We start from the raw sequence: 15,939 nt of genomic DNA, 5'->3' as shown, positions 1-15,939 counted from the left end.
ATCTTGTTTAGTCTCAAAAATAAACTGGATCAGATTAGACTGCAACAACAGAACCTGAGAGATAAGAGCTATCCCCTGAAATTGACTTCCCCCCATATAAATAATAAATTAAATAAATAATATAAAATGTATGTAAATATATACTATATCTACTTATATAAAATATATAATTATATACAAGTATATTAATATATAATTATATTATAAATATTATATAATGTATAGTTATTTTGATTATATTATCAATAATATATGCTTATAGTATATAAATAAATATAAAATAAAAATAAATAATTGGCATTTCCTCTTATTTTGTGGAATAAAAACTCTAGAAGGTTTTCTGAAAAACATGACTACAGCCTTTAAAAAGGATTGCTTGTATTTGCAATTTTTTATCAACAATTATTTAAAGAATGATGTGCAAGAAGAAGCATAGTAAAGGTTTGATGCATCCATATAGGTCAAATAATGTCTCTTACAGTCCCCATGATCTGCCTGGTTCTTATCCTGGAAATCCTTCAGTAAGGTTCTAACAGTTCCTTCAGCCTCCATTGTCTACTGTTTCAATCCAAATACCTCCTGCTCCAGCTTTGCTACTTTCTCGCTCACTGTCACGTCCCTGCTTTTGCAGTGCCACTATCTGTGCGGCCTGAATCAAGCTGGTGGTGCGGGAGGATATTTGATGCTGCCTTTAGGCTGGATTTATTTATTTATTTATTGCCTTTAACTCATCTATCTCTTTATTTACCACCATCACTACCCATCAGCTTTCAGAGCTGCAGGACCTCCCCGGGGCCGGTAAAGCTTCCAGGCTTCCAAAAACCATTACCATTCTCCTGTACAAATAGTCAAGCTGTTTTCCAAAATCATTTTCAACTGTGTTTTTTCCCCAGATTTTCCCTTTCCTTCTGTACAAATACAAAATAAGCCTTGAAAAATTGTTGGCGCCCGCCACACTCTTCTGAAAACATGAATGTGCTACGGGCACAAAAAGATTGGGGACCACTGTTCTAGACACTTACTGTCAGGATGGCACATAAACCCCTTAGATAATATATTATTTGACCTATATGGATGCATAAAACCTTTACTTTGCTTTTTCTTGCATATCATTCTTTAAATAATTGTTGATAAAAAAAATTGCAAATACATTCAGTCCTTTCTAAAGGCCGCAATCATGTTTCTCAGAATTAGATTAAAGTGGCATTGAACATAATCTGTCTAATAGAGGACAGCCTCTTGGTTGAAAGATAGCATTAAGCAGAATGCAAAAGTTTATCTCTCTGTTGAAATAACAAGCAAGTGGTAAATTTTCAAAGCTTATAAAGGGATTTAGCCACAAGATTCCTAGTGGGGTTAATTAGTGTATACCCACTAAATCCCTTTTCAGCTTCAGCATTGCAAATTTAACTCCATATGTACTAGTTTAGCCCAGAGGTGAAGTTTAATCCAAAAGCTGTGGTATTAATTTTACAAACCAGTGGTCACTGTGTTTTCTGTCTGGAGTTAGATGCTGATTTTCAAAAAGTTAGGGATGTAAGGTTGCCTTCATAATTGTGTATATAATTTGTGCATACAATTACTATGATTTTTTGTGCATTCAAAGGGCAAGGTAAAACAACCGTGTATGTGTGTGTGTGTGTGTGTGTGCACGCATGCACTCATGCACACAATCAGTTTCATACACACTGTGTATGTCTGACTTTTTCCAACGCTGACCCTTCTTATCTACATTTTTAGTTTTGATGACACTTTCAACGGAAGTGTTAAGGCTCTGAGTGAACATCCGAAAAAGCTCAACCTAACCATGTTCTAACCAGCATTTTTGTTGGTAGATTTAGCAGAGGAATCAAGAATTGAATGGATATGGAAGGTGAACTGGACTCTCCCATCAAAAATAATCCTTCCAGCTCACGGTTTATCTGAGATAGGCAAAGAGCAGGGAAAACTGTTTGTGAAAAAAATCACTATTTGATCTGTCTATGTTGATACTGTTTGTTTGCTTTTTCATGAACATTGGTGCAGACACGTTCTGTTTGCGCAAATGTTGGATATCCATGCCCCTATGAGTGTACTTGCATGCAAAAATGCTCAATTACACTGGAAGTGCTACCTCAGCCATTTCTGTATATAGTGGTTTTGTATATTTGAGAGTGAGAATGTCAGGCATGGAAGGATTGGTAGAATGAGAAAGTGAATGACTTTCAAGCAGCTGACGGGAGGTCTACACTTAGAATGCTGCAGATATGCCGCTGTAGAGCTTTCAGTGAAGATACCACCTGTGCTGACGGGAGGGCTTCTTCGATGGCGTAGACAATCCACATCCCCAAGAAGCGGTAGCTATGTCGATGGGGGAATTCTCCCATCAATTTAGTGCTGTCTACACAGAGGATTAGGTTGGTTTAACTGAGTCGCTCTTAAGTGTGGATTTTTCACACTCCGGAACAACATTGTTATAGCAAACTAATTTCCTAGTGTAGACCCGTCCTAAGTGATCGCTCAGTGGGACCAGCAGTGAGACAACGGGTGTAGGAAGGAGGCTGCTTCACCAGCAGAAAGCTCTCTTTCCGGGAGACACTCCCACATATGTTCTAGCTTCTGAACATAGAGCAAGGTCTCTGCATTAGGGATCAAACCCCATGGACTGCTGTCTCACACACACACACACACACACACACACACACACACAGCCCGGCACCTACGTGGGTGTCCACCAATGCCACATCAAATTGTTGCTGACATGGATCGGGGAGAAATAGCTGGGTGGAAGCAGGACCTCTATATAAAAATTACAGGAGTACTGTGGCACCTTAGAGACTAACAAATTTATTAGAGCATAAGCTTTCGTGGACTACAGCCCACTTCTTCGGATGCATACAGAGTGGAATAAATATTGAGGAGATATATATATATACACACATACAGAGAGCATAAACAGGTGGGAGTTGTCTTACCAATTCTGAGAGACCAATTAAGTAAGAGAAAAAAAACTTTTGAAGTGATAATCAAGATAGCCCAGTACAGACAGTTTGATAAGAAGTGTGAGAATACTTACAAGGGGAGATAGATTCACATAAGTGGTCCATTTCCTGGACACTACTGTGCTAATAAGCGATGGTCACATAAATACCACCCTATACCGGAAACCTACTGACCGCTACACTTACCTACATGCCTCCAGCTTCCATCCAGGACACACCACACGATCCATTGTCTACAGCCAAGCTCTAAGATATAACCGCATTTGCTCCAATCCCTCAGATAGAGACAAGCACCTACAAGATCTCTATCAAGCATTCTTAAAACTACAATACCCACCTGCTGAAGTGAAAAAACAGATTGACAAAGCCAGACCAGTACCCAGAAGTCACCTCCTACAAGACAGGCCCAACAAAGAAAATAACAGAACACCACTAGCTGTCACCTTCAGCCCCCAACTAAAACCTCTCCAGCGCATCATCAGAGATCTACAACCTATCCTGAAAGATGATCCTTTACTCTCACAGATCTTGGGAGACAGACCTGTCCTCGCTTACAGACAACCCCCCAATCTAAAGCAAATACTCACCAGCAACCACACATCACTGAACAAAACCACTGACCCAGGAACCTATCCTTGTAACAAACCCCGATGCCAACTCTGTCTACATATCTATTCAAGTGACATCATCATAGGACCTAATCACATCAGCCATACCATCAGGGGCTCGTTCACCTGCACATCTACCAATGTGATATATGCCATCATGTGCCAGCAATGCCCCTCTGCCATGTACATTGGCCAAACCAGACAGTCTCTACGCAAAAGAATTAATGGACACAAATCTGACATCAGGAATCATAATACTCAAAAACCAGTGGGAGAACACTTTAACCTGTTTGGTCATTCAATGACAGACCTGCGGGTGGCTATATTACAACAGAAAAACTTCAAAAACAGACTCCAACGAGAGACTGCTGAGCTGGAATTGATATGCAAACTAGACACAATCAACAAAGGATTGAATAAGGACTGGGAATGGCTGAGCCATTACAAACATTGAATCTGTCTCCCCTTGTAGGTATTCTCACACTTCTTATCAAACTGTCTGTACTGGGCTATCTTGATTATCACTTCAAAAGTTTTTTTTCTCTTACTTAATTGGTCTCTCAGAATTGGTAAGACAACTCCCACCTGTTTATGCTCTCTGTATGTGTGTATATATATATATCTCCTCAATATTTATTCCACTCTGTATGCATCCGAAGAAGTGGGCTGTAGTCCACGAAAGCTTATGCTCTAATAAATTTGTTAGTCTCTAAGGTGCCACAGTATTCCTGTTCTTTTTGCGGATACAGACTAACACGGCTGCTACTCTGAAACCTATATAAAAATTGTTAGAGGCCTCAGTTGAAAGAAGCATTTAAGTATGTTTATTATGTGTGACTTCAGTGGGACTTGTGTTTTAAATTATGCACGTGATTAAGTGTGGAATAGGTCAGGGCCAGTGTGAGATATTTCTGACTTACTTCATACAGAACGTTGGATATTTATAGTTACCAAATATGACAATATTTGTTTGTTTTGTTTTAAAGACTGTTTCACTGAATCTGTTTGCACCTTGATGTGCACATGTTACACCCTCTGGCTTTGAAGTGAGTTATGCACATCGATAATGGAAAGATTAGGGGCCTATATCCACCTTTAATTTCTGAACAATCCCAGAACTTTCCGGATTCTGCAAATAAAGTGAATCCACTGAAGGCCCCTATTAAGAATGGTATTTGTGTGATTACAGCTTGAAATAATTGACAAGATTCAAATAGTGTCAATGGTCAGGGCAGGGATAAGAGCACACACTGTAAACTAGGCTTCTGTACATGTTTGAAGAGGCGATCTTAGCACCACACCAGACTTCTGCTTTAAAATGCATTACAGCAGCTGAAACTATGCTAAATAATTCATCACAGGGGAATAATTCCTGTCTGAGTTTGAAAAGGGGCAGAGAAGCATTTCTGATAACTTCCCTCATTTTACAACGGGCCGTGACATTTGCCAAACTCTCTGATTAGATTTCCAAAGCAAAAAACAAACATCATTATGGAAAAGTTGCATAGAACAGAATAGGGATGAAACCAAGAGGGTTCTAAAGAAACTTATCTAAAAAAAATGAATTTAATAGTGTTGCCATAGGCCTTATTTAACCATCCTGTAGAATTGTATAAAAAGAATTACAGTTGTCCATTAAATACTATAAGATGACACAAATACCAATAGAAAGTTTATCATTTTCTGTTAAATTCTCTTGGCATTTTTCAACAATGATCAACCCTCCTTCAATCTACCGCTACCGTTGCCACCATCAAACCTACTTTAATTTCTTCCTTTGGATTTTCCCATTGCATCCTATCTTCTCTATGTCCATCTTTGTAAGCCATGTTGCGTAACTTCATGGATAAGTGAAATGGGAGGGCTCTGATATTCCATGAAAAAAATAATTAGAATTTGTGTGAAATATTAGGAAACAAATATTTAAAGTTTGTTTATATGTGCAATGGTTATATTGGGGAAAGTGTGAAATATTGGGAAAAACTCATCAGTTTCCCAAAGCTTTTGGGTTGTTTATTATGTTATTAATAGATTTCTATTTAAATTTATTTTCTTGAAGCCTGCTAAAGAATCTGTGCAAAGTTGACACCTCTTTATCTAAAACACAACACGTATCCCTAACCCCATAGTAGCATATTCTGTTTTGACCCCTTCAACAGCCCTATATAGGGGAGGATAAAAATCACAGTGGTACAGTATTATTGCCCTTTTGGCCCAAGGGGTTAGCAATCCTGTTTGTTTACACAAAATTGTGTTTTCCTGAATACAATAGAAACAAATTACAGTAGATAGTTTCCTTGCTCACAATTTCCAAGTCTGTCTCTCCTCTCAGTTATGATCCAAGGAACTTTGTCTCTCTGCTCCCTCTGAAGGCCATGCTCATCCTTGCATCTTTTGGTGACTGCTCACTTTTGCCTCTCTGGCTCTCTGCCTCTCACAGCCATACAATTTGTCAACCAATTCCCTAACCCAGATTTTGCAATCAGGAAACTCTTCAATGCACCTAGTTTAGCAGGCATTGCCATCCAGTGCTTTGCCTTCGGCAGCAGTTTTTGTTGTTTCCAGCTACTTTACTACATAAAGGGTCTTAATTGCTCTTTTCATTTAGCATAGCTGTGGGCGAAGTAATATCTTTTATTGGACCAACTTTTGTTGGTGTGATAGACAAGCTTTTGAGCTACTCAGAGCTTTTCTACCGGTTTGGGAAACGCACTCAAAGTGAGACACTACTCTGAGTAGCACTCTTCCCAGACCTGAAGAAAAGCTCTGTGTAAAGCTTGAAAGCTGACATAGCGCTGTCCACACCGGTGCCTAGGTCAGTTTAACTTATATCGCTCAGAGGAGTGGCAAATTCACACCCCTGAATGACTTAACTTATACCGACATAAGTAGTAGTGTAGCCATAGTCTAAGGCTACGTCTACACTATGGGGGGGGGGATAGATTTCAGATACGCAAATTCAGCTACGGGAATAGCGTAGCTGAATTCGACGTATCTGATCCGACTTACCCCACTGTGAGGATGGCAGCAAATCGACCGCCATGGCTCCCCCGTCAATGGCGCTTACTCCTACCTGGGCTGGTGGAGTATGCGCATCGATTCGGGGATCGATTATCACGTCCCAATGAAACGCGATATATCGATCCCCGAGTGATCGATTTCTACCCGCTGATCCGGGCGGGTAGTGAAGACCAGCCCTAAGAGTGTCACAGCTAAATACAAGATCAAACAGATAGTTTAGCATAAGTTGTTAGTACATATTCTAAAGGACCATTCAAGGTGAAATGGCCAGTTTGTTGCCATACGACAAAAAGGGGGTTAGAGGATTACCAATTGTTGGAATAAGCTATAAATCCACAAACAAGGGATCCTAGGCAGACCCATAGTATCTGGCCACAGCACTCTTACTGAAGGAATATCAGGACTCGGAGAAAACATCCTCAAACTGCTCACCATACAAAGGGCCATCTTCCTCCAGTGCACAACCAACTTCTTCCACAAACTCCATAACATGGATGTCACTTCCCTATACGCCAACATGCCTCACAATGATGGCATAGTTGCCTGCCTCAAATATTTACAAGAAAATGGATGACCTCAGATATCCACCCCAAAGACATCCACCCAACTCATCCATTTTATCCTCACCCATAACAATTTTACATTCAACAACAAACATCTTGCCCAAACCATGGGAATAGCCATGACTATTAGGATGGCTCCCCAATATGCCAACCTCTTCATAGGCCAACTTGAAGATGGGGTATTGTCAAACAGCTACAACTCATACTCAATGGGGACTCCATCTTGAAAGAAATCTTTCCTGAACGCCCTCCTCTGGCCTTCAAGAAACACCCCCAATCTCATCATCAGAAGCAAGCTTCCCACAAACCAGGACACACCAACTCAAAGTGACACACGACCCTGCCACATCAACAGATGCAAAACCTGCAGACATATCTCCACTACTACCATGATCAACACCCCCTACTACTAACCTTTCAAGATCCATGGGTCCTATACATGCCTATCACAACATGTGGTGTACCTCATCCAGTGCACTAAAAGCTCCAATAACAACTATGTGGGTGAAACCAGACAATCATTACGCTCTTTCACACATGAAAATAATAAAAGACAAAAACATCATATCACTTGTGGGTGAACATAAAGCGATCACTCTATATCTGACCTATCAGTCCCCATCCTCAAAGGAAACCTGCTCAACACTTTCAAAAGACGAGCCTAGAAGCTTAAATTCATAACTTTGCTAGACACTAAAAATCATGGTCTTAATAAAGACACTAGATTTACGGCTTATTACAACAATCTGTAGCCTACTAACTCCTTTTCGTCCTATGACTTTAGGGGTGTTAACGGACCACTTTTAAAATGTATACTAACTGCTTATGCTAAACTATCTGTTCAATCTAGTATTTCGGTGTGACAACCAGGCCAGGTCTGCACTTGAAACTTACACTGATCTAACTACATCACTCAGGGGTGTGAAAAATCCACAGCCCTGAGCAACGTAGGTATACCAACCTAATCCCTGGTGTAGACAGCGCTGTGTCTACAGGAGGGCTTCTCTCGTCAACATAGCTATTGCTTCTCATGGAGGTGGAGTAGCTACACTGATGGGAGAAGCCCTCCCAGAGGCATAGATAGCAGCCACTGCAGCATTTAAATGTAGATCTGCCCTCAATACCTTTCCTGAACCTGAAGAAGAGCTCTATGTAGCTTGAGAGCTTGTCTCTCTGACCAACAGAAGTTGGTCCAATGAAAGATATTACCTCACTCGCCTTGTCTCTCTAATCCCCATGTAGGCATTTACACCAGTGGGTCTATGCAGTTCATCCCCATGCTGCAAAACTTTCATTTCCTCTGGGGGGCAAGGTGGGTGAGGTAATTTCTTGTATTGGACCAACTTCTGTTGGTGAGAGAAACAAGCTTTCACAGAGTTCTTCAGGTCTGGTAAAAGTACGCTGTATCACAGCTAAATACAAGGTGGAACAGATTGTTTAGCATAAGTAGTTAACACGTATTCCAAGGGACCATTCAAGGTGAAGTGGCCCATTCACACCCCTCCAGTCATAAGGCATGTCTATACGACAAAGTTAAGTTGACCTTACATCGATCTAAGTAGGCGTACACTACAGTATTCCTGCTGTAACTCACCCGCTATGTCGACCTAGTAAATCCACGTTGACGAGAGGCGTAAGGCTTAGGTCGACGTAGGTCAGGTGACGCAGTGTCTGTATAGACACTGCATTATTTGCGTTGCTGTTGGCTGTCAGCATGGCCGACAGTTTCACTGCTAATGGGATCTCTGTTTTGAAAGTGGGGGGAAGGGTGTTCCAGCTGTGAGCCCCAGCAGTGCTGACAGCTGGAGCCTCACTGCCCAGCCCTGAGAGCCTGGGCTGTGGGCTCCCCACGGAGTTCCCAGCTGGAGCCTGGCTTCAGCCCAAGCTTTCAGCTTCCTGCTCTGCACGGAGCACCCAGCTGGAGCCTGGCTGCCACCCAAGTTCTCAGCTCCCACGGAGCAAGCTCCGTGCAGAGTGTGGAGCTGAGAGCCCGGGTGGCAGCCTGGCTCCAGCTTGGATCTCAGCACCGAGCTGAGAAACTTGGGCTTTCAGCCCCCTACACTACCCCTCTTAAGTGAGTGCAAGTGCTCCTGGTGAGGATGTGCATCATCGACAGAAGGAGGGGATGGACATGATCCCCTGCAGTAATTACTGCAGTGGCTATGTTAGATTGACTTAACTTTGTAGTGTAGACGTGCCCATAGGAGGTGAAAGGAAGCGGGGGGAAGCAGCTGAGGGGGAGTTGTTAGTGGGTTATAGCTTGTTGTAATAAGCCATAAATCCAGCATTTCTCTGATTATACTGGGACTGACACCGCTACAATAACACTGCATTTCCTCTGTGGGTCAATGGAGAGAGAGAATCTTGTGTTTGTTCATCCTTTATTCCAGCACAGAGGAATGGAGTGTGAGTAACAAATGCAGAGCACACAATCTAAGCAATGACAGTGTTTATCTTCCCAGTGGGCGTCTGAGCCCTTGGTATCTGTTTTAGCTGTATCTCTTTGGTATCTGTTTTAGCTGTATCTTTTTTAAAGGGACAGAAATATTTTTTCCAACTTTCTGAGATGTGGCCCATTGTATATTGGCTAAGATATTTCAAGTGCTGCGATATGCTTTTTATTTTTCTAATATGACTATGAATAATAAATTAGGAGGGAATAGTCCTCTCCTTTTGAAAGCAAAACTAGTACAGCACAAGTGTTGCTTTTCAAACAGCTTCTGCTCTCGTTTCCTTTTTGTTTTGAAAACCACCGACTCTGCCACATAGTGGCCTGGTAAACCAACATGATCAGTGTCCATTGGGAATGGAGCACAAAGGTGTAAGGATTTAATATGCATGGAGAAATTATTATTCTCACAGGTGTTCAGCGACAGACAGCCCAATGTGTGAAAAGGGGGGGAAGTGTGATCAAAAACTCCTTCTGTGACCCAGAAATGCAGCCAAATGGACGACAAAAGAAATGCAATGAAAAGGATTGTCCACCCAGGTAACAAACGCTGTGAATACTAGGATACTGTACAGGAGCACTATTCAGTGTGTTGTATTCTAATTTAAACATAGTATTCAGGGGAGGCAAAGAACACAGGAATTGCAATAACAATTCAGCTCAATAATCCATCAGTGGTCTCCAACAGTGGCCACTACCAGGTGTTTTAGGGAAGAGTGAAAGAAACCCTGTAAAGGACAATTTCAGAATGATCTGCCCATAAGAGAAGTTTCTTACGATCAGTTAATGGGTAGTCTATGCCATGAAGCATGATTATGGGTATATCTCAAATATTTTATCCTATCTAATAAAGCTGTGGATGTATACCAGTGGTTCCCAAACTGTGGGGCATGCCCCACTAAAGGGGCATGGAGGAACATTTGGAGGGAGTGTAGTGGGGTCCAGGCCAGCCCCACGGGGGACTGGAAGGGAGCACCACCGAGCCCGGCTCTGCCCCCAGCTCCGCCCCAGCGGCAGCTCAGACTGCAGTCCCCAGCCCTAACCGTGGCTCCCGGCCCCAGATTCCAACTATGGATCCCAAGGGGGTGCGGACAGGTTCCATTACGGGTAAGGGGGGATGCAAAAGGTTTGGGGACCACTGACGTACATGTTATCCTTATAAATATCTAACCATTTTTAAAATTTTGCTAATCTCTTAGCTTTGATATCATGTGATGAAGGTTAATTTCTCACTGTGTGTTCGAAACAACTATTTCTTTTCAACAGTTTTAAATCTGCTTTTCAGTTATATTGAATGTTCCCTTGTTCTGGTATTAGGAAGGAGGGTAAATAGGAATGCCCAATTTACCTTCTCTGTACATTTATTATTTAATACACTTATGTCCCTACTTATATGTCTACTCTCTCTAAACTAAACGGTCCTGGTCTTTTCATTGTCTACTCTCATGGAAGTTTTCCCATGTCCCTATTGCATTATGTTAATTCTTACTCATCGTTGTTGTTGTCTATCTCTGGACCTTCCCTTTCTCCTACATCTCTTTGTGGGATGGGGCAACCAGAATTGAATACAGTATTCTAGGTGAGAGCAAACTATTGATTTATATGTAATGCACTATTTTTAGTACTGTTTTCTATCTCACTATTTACATACCCAAATATTTTTTGCTTTATTTATTTATTTTTGACAACTGTCTGTCACTAAGCAGATGTTTTCATTGAGCTGTCCGTAATGATCCTTAAGGTTTTTTTCCTTAGTGGTTCCAGTGAATTTCGAACCAAGCAATGGCTGGAGTAGTTAAAATTATTCCTTCCGCTGTGTATAACTTTGCATTTGTCAGTACTGAACTGCACGATGGATATTGCTGCTTTTATATAGTAAATAATGTACAGATGTTCGGGGGATTATTACTTGTTCCTGCAGCAGTTCACAATTATGTATGATGTCTCTTTGGGGAAATATCTAGGAATGCTGTTCCGGCCTATATAAATCATTTTAAAAGTATAAAGAACGCAGCTTGGTAGTAAATCTGTGCAAATTGCCAAGGAAGTCAATTGACAGCAGAATCAAACTTATTAACTAATGGCTTCCATAATAGCTGAGGCTAAACTGAACACACAGGAGCATTTATATTTATAAAAATATAAATTAAGCTCTTTATTCCAAAGTCCCAAAGAGAAATGACTGGGTTATTCAGAAGTTAAAAGATCCTTAAAGACCATATTATCTAGCTTCTGCTGCTTACATTTGGAAATCACTGTTTCTCTTCACTAGCAGTCAGAGCCTGCTGTAGGAAATTAGATTGCTGTAAATCATCTCTTAGTGATTATAGAATTATGTTAAACATGACTTGTTGTGCCTAGCTTTCTGCACACTGCAGAAGAGATGCTCTAGCTTAATCCCAGTCTGATTGGCAGTTCTAAAACCATTTACAATTCTTTCTGTCTCCTTTGGTAAATGTCCTTTATAGAGTCCTAGTGATAATAGTAAAATATTGATAAAGTGAAATGCAGGAGATTCATAAAACATAGCGATAGGGGTTTGCTTGTTTATTTCTCTCTTCTTAGTTGTGATAATTAGTTGCCTGTGATGTATATGAGCTGCTGGACAGCATAGCTACTACCTGTAGCAGCACAAAATCATAGAGTAGCCATGATTTCTGATAATTAAAAAAGAATAAGTCAGAAACAGAATAATAAATCTGGAGCTGCATTTAAAGCACACACACAGCACGTGAAACATGGAACTTAGGAGCCCCTGTTGTAAAAACACAGGCCTCTGCTACTTGAGTAATGGGGGATTGCTGTTCCCTATCAAGCCTTATAGCAATATATCCTCTTTGTAGACTGCTCACTACAAGGCAATACGATCACAGACTGAGTTAATGCTAACATTTCATTCCACAATGGCCAGTGGTGCATGCGCATGCGCGCGCAAACGCACACACACACACATGCCATGGACTCATAGTGAGCTATTGCAATTATTTTCTAAAGCTTTGAAGCCCACAGCTAGGCTCCTACAGCTGTGTCATCTACAAGCCAGAAGGATGGCTAAGCTTCCTCTCCACAAAGTATTTATTTATTTAGTGCGTGCATAGTCATCTAGCCAAGCGATGGCATCTTCAGTGGCGTGATGCAGTTCTTCTGGATCCTCCAATGGCAGGCACGCTAGCAGTTCAAACTAGGAAAGTAAAGTAGTAGTAAAGCAGTTTCTTTGTTTTGACGAAAATCAGAGTGACAGGGAGATGGTATTTCTGCCCTTGAAAATAGGGCACACAGGGAAGTATTCACTTGCTGAATCTGTCAGAGATTCTAAGGATACAGGCCTGACTGTACTGGATGATGGTTAAGAACTGAGAAGAGATTTGGAGGGTCAAACACAACGCAGTCATGGATGGACCTTTGGTTGGCTATGTAACCATACTCCTGGATTTCCTGGCTCCAGAAACTAAGTTACCATCAAAGGCAATGCGCTTATTAGCCGGTCATTCACTTTCCAACATGCAGATCAATTTCTCAATGGAAATGTATCATCAAAAGCAGACATGAGGAAGTTTTCTTAGATAGCTTCCTTACCATCTATTGGATCCCATGGACTGAAAACACATGACCACAAGATTAGCCATCATACTATGAATTCAAACCGAATTATACAGGAGCTGGAAGACATTCCATTCTATTGCTATGCAGCTTACCTTTGATAAAATGTACATAATCACCAGCGTGGCTGCAAGTCGCTCAGGGTCATGTCTTGACTTCCACCTTCTCAGCTAATAGATTCCAGGAAGTTAGTTGGAAACTGGTTAAATCACAGGTTTCTGAGAAGTCGGAGTCCAAACATTCATGTTTCTTAGGCGATTGGAGGCATGTGATAAAACTCTTTTGCCCATTCTCTAGTTAAATAATCTGGAGCGACATAAGACATTTCTAAAATATTTTATTGCACACAAATATGTAAAGTGTCAACTCAGAGTAGAACAAAAATGGTTGACTCCTACAATGGGGAGCTAGCATTTGATGGAAATGCAGATATGACAGCCCCATTAACTAGAGTGTTATTGACAGGCAGCAGCACAGAAAGATGCTGGTATGAACCAATATAATTTACAATTATATTGCTTGGTTGGTAAGCAGGTGTTTATCTTTATAGATGCTCAGTGTAAAATTCATTGTATTGTCCTGAAAGGAAAGAACGATGTATTTTCTTTACTTACACTCTTCTGTACCTACCAAATGAATAGAAATTTTCTTCCTTCCTTCTCAAGAAAATTGTCCTGGCCTTTTTTTGACATGAATAGCTGCTCAGCCAGAATGCCCATAAATAGATAATTTGAAGTCTTCAATCTCCTGCCATCCCAGCGGTGTTCTGACATTCTCAAGGAAGCTTGCTGCTGCTTTTAGGAGAAAAACTTTTTTAACCACCGCCAACAGTTTGCTTAGTAAATTCCAGCAATCGTAAAGGACAGAGAGTATTGTTGTTATTTGTATTACAGTAATACCTAGAGATCCTAGCCAAGATTGAGGCCCTATTGTCCTGGATGCTGTACAGAAACATGCTAATAGTAATACCTAGGCCTGTTCATCGGTATATCTCAAAATGCTTTACAAAGGAGGGCAGTATCCCTGAGGCCCAGGGAGGGAAGTGACTTATCCAATGTCAATATGAATTGAACCCGGACCTCCTGCACTCTAGTCCAGTGTGCGATCCATGATACCATCAGAGACAATCCCTCCCTCAACATGCTTACGAACTAAACACATGCTGAAAAAAAGGAAGCATTATTATTTCCAATATTTTTATTGGGGGAGGAATGAGGCACAAAGAAATTAAGTGATTTCTCAGGGTCACACAAGAATAGAACTCAAGATCGCCCAAGTCCCAGTGTAGTGTCTTAACATGGCCATCATTATTCTGTTTGTGGAAGCAGAAAATTGCCTGTGCAATCTTAATTCGGCCCTCTTGTGCATATGCATTATGATACATTAGACACAGGCCAAATACTATTGTTCCACAGGACCCCTGCCTCATTCAGTGCACTGGATGGAACTGCTCTGCGGATGGATCAGGGTAGTGTAGTGAGTGAAGCTTTGTTGGTAGGACCCCGGTCTCGTTTCTTGCAAAATTTGGAATGTGTGTAGTGAATGAGGCAGGGGATTGCAGGAAAAGAAAGGGTGGGTGTCAAGACCAAGGCAGTTGATTGTTGCCCTGGAGAGCTGGATTCTATCCATGCCCCTGCCACAGAGTTCCTATGTGATGGTAGGAAAGTCATTTAAACCAATGCACAGGAAAAATAGTATAAAATCAGACAACAACTTTATTAGTTTTAAGAGAGAGATGGACAAATTCATGAGTGCTATTGTGTGATGAGGTTGCTCGTGATGGTGGGGGTCAGACTTCTGGTTTATGTTTTATGTTCCTAAAAGCTCATCCTTCTAGGCTTCAGTCAGCCACCTCCAGGGGTCAGAAAGTGATTCCTCACCACCACCACCTCAGATTTTTTTAATTTCCTTCCTCTAAAGTATCTGGGATGGCCACAGGTGGAGATGGGACACTGGGCAGGGTGGGGCCAGGTCTCTGAGTGGCACCGAGAGTTTTCTCCTTCAGGTTCTTGCTGGCTGGTTCTTGCTCTCATGCTCGGGGTCTAATTGATCGTCATATGTGGAGTCAGGAAGCAATTCCCCACCCCCCGCGATCAGACTGGCAGTGACTTTGGGGGGTGGTTTCGCCTTCCTCTGCAGCATGTGGGTGTTGGTCACTTGCCAGGATTATCTGGCTGTATCTCATTTAATCATTTCCCTGCCACTGCAGGGGCCTCAGAAACTGGTGCACCTCAGTCCCTCCTAATCTCTCCCCATGGTACATAATAGTCTAGTCCCCTGTGGGCTGTAATACTTTGGTCTAATTTCCATTGTTGGGTTTAGTATGTGGGTGCTTGGTGGTGTTGGTGGCCTGTGATATACAGGAGGTCAGATTAGCTGATCTAGTGGTCCCTTCTCTCCTTAAACTCTGTGACTATATGACTCGATGTAATTAAAGACTGTGTTGTCCTGCATATGCACAAGGTCACCAAACTGAGGATGCACCGGCAACCTTCATTCTGACATTTCCTAACTGGAGTGTTTGACTTTGTAACCGTAATGTTCTTTTAACCTAGCTTTTTGTGTGTAGTTACTTACATGTTACTAGTCCTGGTCTAGCTATGTCCTTTGACAATGTATCAGTTTATGGAATATGGGCGATGTGTTTTGCTTTATATTGAAAGCTGATAGCCTGTGGTGGCAAGAGCCACCCAGTAAAGAAAAAGTATCTGCAACAG

The 15,939-nt window shown here is 41.6% G+C and overlaps 1 protein-coding gene across 2 annotated transcripts in view; it reads left to right on the top strand.

The window, feature by feature from the left end:
* Nucleotides 1–15,939, top strand: part of LOC117879253 (A disintegrin and metalloproteinase with thrombospondin motifs 12-like) — a 141,518-nt gene that overhangs the window by 84,477 nt on the left and 41,102 nt on the right. For both annotated transcript variants that reach the window (XM_034774306.1, XM_034774305.1), the window contains one exon: nucleotides 10,036–10,162. In XM_034774306.1, the coding sequence (XP_034630197.1) occupies nucleotides 10,036–10,162 (127 nt within the window). The remainder of the gene's footprint in view (nucleotides 1–10,035; nucleotides 10,163–15,939) is intronic.

The sequence above is a fragment of the Trachemys scripta genome, chromosome 6 (genome assembly GCF_013100865.1).
Source record: "Trachemys scripta elegans isolate TJP31775 chromosome 6, CAS_Tse_1.0, whole genome shotgun sequence".
Taxonomy (NCBI): Eukaryota; Metazoa; Chordata; order Testudines; family Emydidae; genus Trachemys; species Trachemys scripta.
Note: the sequence above shows the minus strand (reverse complement) of the source record. Positions and strands in the feature narration are given on the sequence as shown.